Raw genomic sequence first — 13470 nt, 5'->3', positions numbered from 1 at the left:
GTCAACGATTGGTGGCAGTGTTTACAACACATTTCAAAAATGGCAGCGATTTCAGCTTTGGCAGCGTACGGGAGCGACCAAAGTGAAGATGAGAGCGACACCGAGTCGAAAGAAGAGGCCAAACCGGATTCCACGATTCACTTGAAACCACTAGATAAAGGAATGAAGGTAACATCACTCCAGAGTCGATTGCAGCTAAACTCTGCTCCTGTAGTCCAATCTAAGGTTTGTGAACACCATTGTAATAATATCGACGTTTCTCAACGTTGCTCGTTTATGTGTGTCGAATCGTAGACTATATTGTCGAATCACAGTCCCTGGTTGAATCACAGTCACACTCTCCTAGTAGAGTGACTGGTTGAATGTTGTTTTCAGTCACACAGAATTCACGATACTCTATTACTATGTTCTATGTTACTAAAATCAATATCTTTCAATTTAATTTATCATAAACTTTAAACAAAGAAAATAACTAATAATAAAATAAATAACGTTATGATAAAGTATGATTACAACTACATTTGTAAGTTTCATGCTTACATTGTCATTATCATCCGCATTTTATTTTACTTTCTATCTAGAGAGCTGTTGACACGATTCATCACATTGATCCAACATCCAAGGAAGTAATGTACAATCCTCAGTTTGAACAGATGTTTGGCCCATCAGTAAGTTACAAGAATAATATATTATTGATTATTCAACATTTAATGGTTTTCAATGATCTGACCAAATGATATAAAAAGACTTTGTTTACCAGGGTATTTCATTGTACATGTTAAATTTAGTTTGATCCAGGGTTAACCTTTACACCACCAGTTCCTTCTTTTCATCACAAATTCACAAAATAGTCCCGTTTAGTAAATAGTCCGTGCACTTTCCATCAGAAGATTGGGACAAAAATAGCCAAATTTGTTGAGTACAAACTGAAAATTCACTCAAATTTTCCTTGTTTTTAATATACTAGTAATACATTCATAGTTGCTTTCCACCAGTGTGACATAATGTTATCATGATGGTTGGTTGATTGGAATATTGCCATGTATCTTATTTAGCATAATGAAATGAAAGGAGATGCTTCTCCAGATTCAACTCAGACCACAGACAACACATCACTTGGTCTTAGAAAAAAAAAAGAAGGATCTCATGATATGTCTTTCTGTGGTACATTGTACATGTATAAGTTAAATTTTGTTTGTTTTTATTTGTGCTTGGTTCAGACTCCTGCAGTTTCATAACTAATATGGTATTATGGGTATTGTGTCTACATGTGCATTTGTGGAATGTAGTCTTAGCCACCAAAAAACACATGATAACAATCAATGCTGAAACCTTAATTCAGGACTTTATGGAGTGTTTTTTTTTTTTTTTTAGGCCAGACTTTTTTTATTCCTTGTTTCTCAAGTTTTTATAAGGCAATTTTTTTGAGGGTGAAAAATAAAATAAAATTAATTCTTTTTTCTCATTAGATTTGTGTGGTTCTCAAAGAATTGTAAGTGAGATCATTGATCGGAGAGAAGAAATGAAATACAATTTTATTCCATGTATAACCTTGTTTCTCGTCTGCTCAAGACTTCGGTACTTTGATCATGATACTCTCACGAAAATGCAACTTGGGTTTGTTATGCAGTGGGCGGAAAAAAACATGAAGATAAAAATATGGTTTTTTTTAGCAATTTTTTGCACTTACAAGTCAGCGGGCGCGAGAAATTACGCTGAAATAAAATTTTATTTTTATTTCATTTTCGGCTCCTGTTCATTCGGCGGGTTTGCGAAACAAGGGATAATAAAAGTCTGGCCTTATTGTCACACTTTGTGTAGGATTAAGCAGTTCAGATTGATTATATGCCTATTCCATTTAATTTTCTTTGTGTCACTTTAATTTCCATCTCTTGGTGTGAATTTATATTTTAAAATTGACAGTTTTGTTTTTATTGTGCTGCAACTCTTCCAGATTGGACCTGCAAATCCTTACAAGACCAAACAGGAAGCGGCGCCAAAGAACACGCTGGCTGGCTACGTGGAAGATGCTCATGTCAATGCATTTACATTTGAAACGCAGCGAAGAACATTTACAAGTTACGGTGAGTGATAGTCGTGCATGTTAATTTGCATACGAATGTTGGTTAATTGTGGATATTCAAAATTTCTAAGAGATCTCATGTTATGCATGAAACATGTGGAGGAAATGTCTGCCACGATAATTGAATTATTTGATTTTAAATTTTTAAGAGTTCAGTGTTGAAATGCTGATGCTTTCAGATGTCAACATGGCGTGAGATACCCTTAATTTATCAAAATTTGTCATCATCAAATGTGTATAGCACATTATTAAATGTTAAAATACCACCAAAATACTTTAGTGTTTGTTAACCACAATGTTTTGATTCTACAATTTTTGTTTGTTCAGTTTTTACAATCGATTTCCTGCATAATGCTGGATTTCAAAAGTGGTCTGTTGACTGTTGGTCTGTTACATATGACGACATCTACATTTATACTGAATCTGATTTCGATAATTTCCCTAGAGGCCCATTTTTGTGAGTAGAGTGCAAGTGAAAATCGTGATATTTTGTAGCAAGGTTGTAAACACACATTCCAGCGGTTTATTAAACCAATTTGTAACCACTAATACCATTTTCAAATCAAGTGAATTCCTAACATCTAAATTTCTAAACCACTTTCTATAACTACATGCCATTTTAGTGAATTTAAACACGAATTTACCGTAAAAGCTTAAACTTTTCTCTGGTATTTAATTAACTATTTTGAGCAGATTCACTAGGTTGTAAATTTCCAGATTTTATGTGAACACATGAATTTAATTTTAATATCAGATGTAGCTGCATGTAATATTTATATTAGCTAAAATGCCACATCTGATTGTGAGGATGTACTTTATATGCAAATGAAAGAAATTACTATGGACTGAAAAACATCCTAAAATAGGTTGTTTCCTAAAAAACACATGCACACTAAAATAGCTACTAAACGTTCGAGTTACAATTTGGGTGTAGTTTCTAAAGTATGGATGTGGTCATTTTTGTAACTCGATGTTTTTATAACTCAATGTTCGTAACTCGATGTATGTAACTCGAACAATTCAACATCTCAAATAGCATGCCAACTAAAATGACAGTATTTTATTATTATCTTTTTGAAATTTTGCTACATTACACTGTAATGAAATTGACAATTAACTCTGTACATACATGTATAAAAATAGCATCCTTCAGAGTACTTTTTCCCATAATTCTTTGTATTTTGATATAATTTATCATACATTTATCTGTGGTTCACTGTCGTCATGTTCAAGCTACTAAGATCACTTCAAGTCCATTCTTCTTTGTCTGTTTCTTCGAACTTACCATCTTGACTTTCTACACTTTCCACAGGCTATGCGTTAGATCCAACTGTTGACTCGGCAAATCTTGAAGGAGGAAAATATGTGGGAGAAGTTTCTGAAGCTAAGAAAACTGAAGGTATGTTTAAACTTAGAGTAATCTCTCATTGAAACATGCTGTTTCAATTGTGTCTGTTACGAGTGATGTTATAAATACAGGTCATATGTTGCTTGTTATTAATGTATCTTACCAGTACATTGTACGTACTACTGTATGCTTTGTATGCGCAAGGCCGTGAAAAAAATATCTTTTTTTTTATCATTTGAAAAAGAGGCATTTTGCCCTCTTGTGGATAAATGTTATGGTGTACATTCAACTAAAACAAATTTTTAGGTACAAGCCGGTGTACACGAAAAACTGAGAACTTGTTTTTTTTAATTAGATTTCCATATCTCTTATATTTCCATTTCCACATCTCAGTAGTATTTTATTACAACCAATAGCAATGTTTGTTATACTGTAGAATACTTTATTTTCACTATTTTCGCTGAAGGAATGATTCAGTGAAAATAAAATCCAGCGAAAAAACAGTGAAAATAAATTCCATATAAAACACCCAAAAAGCGAATTCAGCAAAAATTAGATCCAGCTAAAGTAAAGTATTTTACAGTAACTTGTCAAGAGAAAATAATTGAATAAATGATGTTTGTATTAGTAACAACCGAATACTGTAATGGCATTCATTTTCACTGTTATTTCCTTTCACAGTTTCTTAAATACAAATGTGTGTGGTTTTGGAATGTTTTTATTCTGTTTGATGCTTTGCATCTTGGGTAAAATTGCATCAAACAAAGAACAGCTAGTACCGTACTAGTTTTAAAGTTGTGTTGTCAGCAAAACTTAGTTGGAAACTCTTTAAAATTTGAATAGTTTGGTCAAAAATCAGATCTGAATTTACAACAATCGCGAGTTATACAGATCAAACCCTGTGCACAATAAATCCCATCATGCATTGCTGCTTGAATTCTGCAGTGTTTTTGGTGCTCGGCGAGCTAAATACAACTAACCTAGGAACAACATATTAATATTCAAAGCTTGCTTCTATAAAATCAAAATGAAGGGGTCTAACGAGTATGGCTTACATTTCAGACAACACTTACTGGAAAGTACTTCACATCAAATATTGATTTTATTACACTTTTGTTCACCAAACTAGCAATCCTATGCGTGATTTGGTGACTTGATGACACACTAAAATACTGAAAAATTTATCACAACCGGACACATGGAACTGCAAGATGATATTTTGGCTATTGACAGGAATTTCTGATGTGTATATGTTATGAATACTAAACCTATTACATTTATTACATAATATCTCCAAGGCTTAAAACAAAATTTTGCTGAAAAAATGATTTTTAAAAACAATAATTATTAAAGTCATTTATATTGAGGTGAATGATAGAATTCAAGTGTACAGAAAATCTGCTTTATTTGTATTGTTTTTCTTTTGATTGCTCTTTACAGTATTCTTGATGCAGCTCTGTTATATAGACCGGCTAGTACTTGAAAATACTTGTTATATAGAAATTGTTATATTTGCAATCAGTACATTATAAGTATTTTTTTTTCGAAGAACACAAGATTTGGATTTAATATATAATTTCAAAACTTAATTCTAGGTAAAACAGTGTTTGAAACAAGTAAACCCAGGGTGGGTGACAAGCGAAAGAAAGTGAAACTGAACGACCCATCAAACATAGATGAGTTTCAAGGCCCGTGGGGGAAATTTGTGGATGAAAAAACTACTGCCAAACCAAGTGAGGTAAGTTTCAACTGAATCAGATGATATATTAGTAAGGAATTGACATTGACATTGGCATTAAATGAAATTTACAATTGTATCTTCGCGAAACAGCTTCGGACTCACTTGAGTATCAGGATATAGCAAATTATCTGTACAAAATGGCTGCCAGCTGGCCATTTTTTGCTTGAATCATGAATTAACTTATCCTGCATACAAACATGTATGTATGGCATTATACAAATGTTTGCCCAAACAGAGGTGGACATACAGTTTTAGCAACTTGAAGAGCTACCGGTAATTGTCAACCAAAACTATGACATCCATTTTACATCATTTTGTATCTTGTTTGTGATCTCTTGGTGGTTTGCAGTTCTGTTTTAGTCACATACATACTTAACTGTGGCTTTCATACAGTTTACATATATACTCCTCTTTGACCTGTTACAGGAGGAGCAAGAAGTACTGGATGAGATTTTGTCCAAACGCAGCAACAGAAGACAACGGACGGATGACAAGCCAACAGAAGAGAAAACAACGTTGCATAGTAAGGTCACGGCATATAGAATATCAGTAGTGTACTTATCCATGAACTTTTTCACACTTTTTAGCCAAAAATTGTCTGCACTTATTTTCTTAGATTCTTCATTATTTTTTGAAATGAAACCTAATTTTGGAGCCAACAGAAACAAATTTGAGTAAATTTTTAGTTTTTAAAAGGGACTATTTTGTGAATTTGTGATGAAAAGAGGGAACTGGTGGTGAAAAGAAAAAACAAGCAGAAAATTTGTACATGTATACAGATACGAGAGCCACAGTGAAAGAAATTGCTCATTCCATATAAAATTGTCTCTGTACCTGCCCCCCCCCTGAAAAAAAAAAACAATGCAGAAAGTTAATTTTACTTTTACAATGAAAATATATAATCCAGTGAAAAAATACATTTTTATATACACTGAACCTGCTTTTGGATTTACTAGTAAAGAATTTGATGTTGCAGGGATATTCACTAGATTTTAAATTCACTGGTTTGTGAAAAAAAAAAAAAAAACATTCTGCATCTTCTCCTTCTTTGTAATTTAGCACCTAATAAATAAGCTATGTACAATATGTGAAATTGAATTATCGATACACACCTGAATGTGCAATTATTAATTTTACTACATCTATGTTTTTTGCAATATTTTAGCTGTCTGAGCCCCCCCCCCCCCCCCCCAAAAAAATGTTTTTTCTTCTTGTGCCAGTTTGAAACCTGCAACTTTACCTGCAATTTTGAATGCAGTTATACTGTACATAGAATCGGGAGATGCTTGTTTTCTGTTTCTGAAGATGTTTTGTACATTTAACGCATGTACCCAATAGCATTGGTTAATAAAGATTAACATCGAGCAAATATCTTCTCTTAGAAGATACTGTAAAACATGTCTTTTTCGCGAGCATGTCTTTTTAGCAAATTTAGCGAGAGAACTGATTCGCTAATTCAAGATGTCGCTAATGACTGATAAATTCGAAATGGCAAAGGCTTTGGGATTTGTATACAGTAATCCGGAACATAAAAATCTGGGGTGCTTCATAATTACACTTGACAGTTTTTCCTTCTTTTTATGGAGTTGATAACAGCACATTTGTCTTGGCAATGTGACAGACAAGTATTGTGAAAACTGAAAATCAAAAATGACAAGAGAGATTCGCTAAATCAACATTTCGCTATTATGTCATTTTACCACAATTTGCTAAAATTACAAGTCGCTTTTTCAACATGTTTTACATTAATAAAAACAAATGTTAAAGTGCATCGATTCTTCAAAAGTAACATTTTTTTTTGGTCTTATACATTGTAGCAACCAAGGGGTGTTGCTCATTTGTCAAAGTTCACATATTTCTTCATTTTTAATCCTGTAGTAAAAGATGCCTATGATTACCAAGGAAGATCATACCTACATATACCACAAGACTTAGAAGTGGATCTACGATCTGAAGAACCTCCTGAAAAGTGTTATCTTCCTAAAAAACATATTCATACATGGACTGGACATACAAAAGGTGTCGCTTCCATCAGATTGTTTCCAAAGTCCGGACACTTACTACTGTCATGTGGCATGGATACAAAAATAAAGGTAAGAAAAAACTGTTTACTGTAGAATACTTTATTTTAGTTGGAATTAATTTTCGCTGAAAAGACCTTTTGGGTGTTTTGTATAGATTTTTGACAAGTTGAATGTAAAATATAGGAAAAAGGGTATATTTGCTGGATTTTATTTTCACTAAATCATTTCTTCAGCGAAATAGCAAAAATAAAGTATTTTACAGTATTTGCAATAGCCTGAGAGCTAAAAATGGCTTTCCAGAACATAGTAAAGTGGGTGATTAGAAAAGCTAATTAAAATATCTTCAACATGGTATGGATTGCCATTGGGTGAGTGCTAACTTTTGTGGGTCTTGATTCAGACAAGTGATAGATGATTGATGGGATCACTCTCCTTAGAAAGTAAGGTCTGAATAGAATAGAATAGTTTAGTTATGTTTTACCAACACCACAAGACAATTTCCTTCTATCATTTCTAATCACAAAAAAGCTAAATTTCATAAAACAAAACACTGCCCAGCATGCTAATATTTTGTGTTAAAACAAACAATGTGTATTTACATTCAATAAATTATTGGCACTTTGCATGGAATGCGTATCAAAGACAATGGCTGTGTCGTTATAAAACTCTTGTGTCCATTGGTTGAATAAAATATTAAGCTGGCTAATAGAGCTCTCAAGAAATTATAAAGTCACATAATCAACAACATCTGGTATTTGCAATAGAAAAAATTACTAGTAGTCTATATTATTGATCGATCAGCTTTGTGTTGTATTTAATATTTGTCTGTATTTAATAATGGGTTAAAGTTAATGTTTTTGTTTGTTTGCAGCTCTGGGAGTTCTACAATGAAAAGCGAGTTCTTCGTTCATTTCTAGGTCATAAAATGGCCGTACGTGATGCATGTTTTAATAATGATGGCACTAAATTTCTCAGTGCAGCGTATGATAAATATATTAAACTTTGGGACACAGAGACTGGTGAGTATTTAGGCATGTATTTCATTGTGTAAAGTAAACATATGATTTTCTCTATAAAACAATGTCTGTGACCCATGTTTTTTTAATTTTTATTCTACAATAGGTTGTATTGGAGTAATCTCCCAGTGTACCAATAATGACAAAATTCTCAATAATTTTGTGCAACTGTATCGAACATCGTTAAAATGGCTGACTGGTGCCCATTTTAGTTGAAAAAAAATGTATCAAACATTCCTTAATTGGCATGGAATATGTTCCAGAACTTTGACACTTACCTGACTCTCACATTTGATACATATGGTATATCACAGGACACATGACTGCATTAGCCGCAATCTAACAATAAATATTGCAAACAAATTGATGTACCTTTGTATCTCATTTCTAGGTCAGTGCATATCAAGGTTTACTAATCGTAAAGTACCCTACTGTGTCCGATTCAATCCTGCCGAAGACAAACAACATTTATTTGTAACTGGAATGGCTGATAAGAAAATAGTACAGGTAATCGTCTGTTATATTAATTAAATGTGAATAATAATTATGCATTCAGGTCTTGGTTGGCCAATCAGAACTTGTGTTTCAGACTGATCTCAAATAAAGCACTCTCTCATTAGTTTCCATTGGATGTGTTTTGGGTTTCGTCTGTGCTTACTTATGTGTGTGTGCATCTGACACTATTTCTCACACAAGTGTAGACCAATTTTGTTCAAAGCTGGCATAACGACAATTCGTAGTATAGGTTTGTTGATTTGTTTTTCATTTCTTTGAAAGCAGTTTGTTAGGATTGCCTTGGCTGATTTCATTCAAACTTGGTATTGACAACTCTCATTGTTGGTTACTGATGCACCTTATTTTGTTTTAGGTTTTGATTCACAATGGCCGACTGGCGGACTCTTTTTTTACATCTGCAATGGTATCAATTTCTGTATGCTGTACATTATAGAAATTACTGCTATTCATAAAACATCATATTCTTCTGTTTTTCAGTGGGACTTGAACTCTGGTGATATTGTCCAGGAGTATGACCGTCATCTCGGTGCTGTCAATTCTATAACATTTGTTGATGACAGTAGGAGGTTTGTCTCTACCTCAGACGACAAGAGTTTACGAGTCTGGGAATGGGATATTCCAGTGGATTTTAAATACATTGCTGAACCTAGTATGCATTCCATGCCAAGTGTAACTCTCAGTCCAAATGGTGAGTTATTTCAATACTATGTAATCAAAGATTTATGAGAACTTTTATAACCATGGTGATATAAATATGTAATAAAATTCCTATTGTGTGAGTTATCCATGCACGCACTGTAGGTAGGTCAAAGGTGGGCAGAGTGTTGGAAATTATCAGTCATCAAATTAGATAAATAATCCTTGTACCGTAAAATCTGTAGTAGAAGCCGCATCTCTAATAGAAGTCGCACCTATACTTTTTGAACAAATGAGAAGCAGACATTTCTCATATGTGTAGATGCTCTAATAGAAGCAGCATCCTCTCTGTTGCATTGTATCATTTTAATAGAAGCCGCAGCTTCTAATACAGATTTTACGGTAGTAAACAATGCGCAAAATTTCCCCTTGAAACAGATAATGGTTCACACTTTGAACTAAATTGGGGGTGGGTAGAAGAGTCAGCTGGTATTGATTATTTTCTGGTATCCTCGGGGGCGGACATCCGGGCATTTTCTACCGCCTGGCAACCCTCGCGGTGAAAACAAAGACCAAAAACTCGCAGAAAACGGTACTTTGCGAGTCCCCTGAACAGTGTAACAAGATTAGCCCTACGTGTGTAACATATATGGATTTGGTTGTTCAGGATTACTTCAAAGTTGAGTTTGTGTTGTTTTCTCGAATTTTCACCGGCTCCACCGGCGTACCACAGTAGCGCGCACAAAGCCCGTAGAAATACGTGGTACAGTGATGCGCGTCTTAGCAACGTGGAACGTCTGTGACGTAGCTCCGCCCCCGAGGATATCTGAAAGTTAGCGTGGTCTTTAAAACGTGGTATGGAAGTACATACACTGCTGAATTTGTAAAAATAAGTGTAAACAAAAAGTTCTGGATGCATGTGTATATGTGAAAAGATTCCCCCTCGATTTCAAGAAAAATTTTGCTCACCGCTTATACCAAGAATTTCTTGTCTGGTCTGGTGAATAAAATTAGTTATGCCACCTCTTGCACACACTTGATGATTGATGGCATCACTGACTGTGTACTTGTTGTTGATCATGTGAGATTGAAAAAATAGTCTTGGAAAATTGTCAGTGAATTCATGTACAATTCATCTGACATGTGATACATGTACAAATACTTCTCTTTTTTTACTCTGTCATACCTTTAGAATTCTGTAACAGTCCCTGCAACCAATCTTCATTTTCATTTCTAGGTAAATGGTTAGGATGCCAATCCATGGACAATCAGATTGTGATATTCTCAGCACAAAATAGGTTCAAGTTGAATCATAAAAAGTGTTTTAAAGGTCACATGGTAGCTGGTTATGCTTGTCAGATGGACTTTTCCCCAGATATGAGGTATTCATAAATAATTTTGATAATAATTCTTTCAACATCACTATTTAATTTTTTTTTTACTTGTTTCTCTGAATTGAACAATCTCAAGAATTACAATACAGGATGCTAAGCTTTGTGCAAAACAAACATTATGCAAATGTTTGCCCCCCCCCCCCCCTACAAATTGAAATGCTCCTGCAATATCATTGAAAGAAGGGGAACCCCGCGACAGGCAATAAAATAAACAGTATTGTAAAATCTGTATTAGAAACCGTGGCTTCTATTGAAATGGTACAATCCAACAGAGGGGATGCGGCTTCTATTACAGCATCTACACATATGAGAAATGATGAATTATTCAAAAAGAATGGGTGCGATTTCTATTAAGGATGCGGCTTCTAATACCGATTTTACGGTAGTTGGAATATATTCTTGTTTTATATATGTGTGACGCTAACAATGAAAGATGGTCACACTTGTTACCTTTTGTGCATGTACAAGTGTGCAGTGATTGGTTGACAAAAACTAATCATTTAAATCCAGAGATAACATAATGGCATTGTTTGTTGCTGCTGTTATTAAATTATACATGTTTAAAGGGCATACGCGAGATGTGGGTCTCACACATGTATAAACAAAGATGGCAATATTGACTGATACCCAGACCAACGAATAGAAACTGAGACATTATCAAGCTTTAATTAGGTAATGTTTTGGGGGGGTTATTGGAAGGTATCAAAGGAGTCACAAGAGGTAATTAGTGCAAAACGCACCCTACTTATACTAGTGATTTTCTTAGAAAAGCGCATTGGATTGTCGGAAAATCGATGTTTATCAACACAAATGTCAGTGTTGGTTAGAAGGTTGGAACTTCCTATCCCTGGCCTTGCTATCATAATACTTTTTGTATCAAACCTTTGCCTTAGCTAACTCAGGTTGAGCCAATTTACATGTCTCTTCAAGGCGATTTCGCAAATCCAGGACATACTGGTATGTAGTTTTAACCTCTGGTGTAGTGGCCTTCTTTGTCCACAACTCTCTTAAAATCATCATTGGACCCCTCACAGATCGCAAAGAAGTAATGATCAGTGAGCAACATTTATCAGACATTCGCACGCTGGTTGACAAAAATTAAAACAAATGATGTCACAGTGTGGCAGTCTATAGGTACATATTTTAATCATACTTTCATGAACTTGTTAATTTCAGTTACGTTGTATCTGGGGATGCAGACGGAAAGCTGAATCTGTGGGATTGGAAGAGCACTAAACTTTACAGTAAAATGAAAGCACATGACGGTGTCTGTATTGGATGTATCTGGCATCCACATGAAACATCTAAAGTTATAACGTGTGGATGGGATGGACTTATTAAACTCTGGGACTGAAACAGTGATGATCCTGTACCAAGGAACTTGTACCGTGTGGTGGATAAATCTTTGTATGTGCTTGGACGACAACTGATATCGGTTTTGATGGAAATATATACATACTCACAATGTCATGTTATTCTATATACTATTACAATAATTAGAACCAAGATAAGAAGATTTTGCTTGATATTTTTCTCTTGTCTTCTTTTATATTACTTTTCTTATATGAAAACTGAAGTCTGTGTAAATAAAGCGTTTAAATAATCTTTCTTTTAAAAGAACATTTGCTGTCCACACACTGTAGTTCTGTTTTAAACAGAATCATGTATTTTATGTAGAATTGAAAATAAAAAGTACAATACTAACTTGTTGCGGTTTGCTCCAATTTTTAGCCATGTTTAACTGAAATGCTTCATACTAATATGTTGTTTATTGACATTATTCTTTTTTATATCTTGGTATATTTAACAATAAAATGATGGGACAGAGTCCCTCATGGTTGACTGATATAGGCGAGTCATGATGACCAATGGAGTGCAGCCAACTACACCCAGGCTACAGCACTATAGCTGCAGCCTTATTCAAGACGACTGTAGTACAAGAGAGACAATATTGTATTCAGCCAAGTTTACACCCACTCCTTACTGTTGCATGATTTTTATATTCTGGGTATATTCAAAAATGCTGAAAAAACAACAGTAAACAATGTCTGTTATGTACACATGAATAATTGTATGGTCGTTCTTTTTGGAGGATGATTAATTTATCGAAAAATCTGTACTTGTGTGCTGTACTGCCCATCAAAAGAGGACTCGCACAATCAATCAAATGCGCTTTCAGTGTTCAACCCTTGTATTTTGCTGTTTTTTCACTAAAATTTCACTAAAAACGAATTGCACTTCAATATCAGTAATTCACTTCCAAATTGCAATAAAAAAGTCATTGCCAATTCTCCATGAATTCCATCAATACCAAACTGCATTTTGATTGGTTAATAACAGACTTGGTATATGTAGCATACATTGTACTTGTACAACAAATCTGGTATACCCCAATTTTTCAGTGAAAATGCTGATTTGTACCCACAAATCATCCCACTTGGAGGGAAAAAGTATATGAAATTATTGTGGAAATTGCCAGGACCAGGACTGAGATGTAAAGTTTGATTGCAGTCCGTCAAAGCATGTGCATAGAGGGAAGTAGAGATATGGCTCTGGAACAACATCAGTTTTACCAGTGAACAAAATGGCTGCCAGTAGAACCAGTCTCGATAAGGATATGAATAGAGAAGAGTTTAAATGACATCTGTCCATAAGCAACCATGATGCTTAATTTTGAGGTATTTTACTTTTGCATAAAAATCACCATTGGCT

At 34.4% G+C, this 13470-nt stretch overlaps 1 protein-coding gene across 1 annotated transcript; it reads left to right on the top strand.

The window, feature by feature from the left end:
• Positions 1-31: 31 nt before the first annotated feature.
• Positions 32-12462, top strand: LOC100372500 (pre-mRNA-processing factor 17-like). Its single transcript, XM_006825939.3, has 12 exons — positions 32-225; positions 582-668; positions 1955-2084; positions 3396-3482; positions 5027-5169; positions 5599-5695; positions 7051-7265; positions 8068-8215; positions 8604-8719; positions 9206-9416; positions 10602-10746; positions 11935-12462. The coding sequence occupies exons 1-12, from the start codon at positions 40-42 to the stop codon at positions 12110-12112; spliced, it is 1743 nt and encodes a 580-aa protein (XP_006826002.1). The 5' UTR covers positions 32-39; the 3' UTR covers positions 12113-12462.
• The last annotated feature ends 1008 nt before the right edge of the window (positions 12463-13470 follow it).

Source organism: Saccoglossus kowalevskii, chromosome 11, assembly GCF_978046115.1.
Source record: "Saccoglossus kowalevskii chromosome 11, keSacKowa6.1, whole genome shotgun sequence".
In the NCBI taxonomy this organism is placed as follows: Eukaryota; Metazoa; Hemichordata; class Enteropneusta; family Harrimaniidae; genus Saccoglossus; species Saccoglossus kowalevskii.
This window is presented reverse-complemented; position numbering and strand designations above follow the sequence as displayed.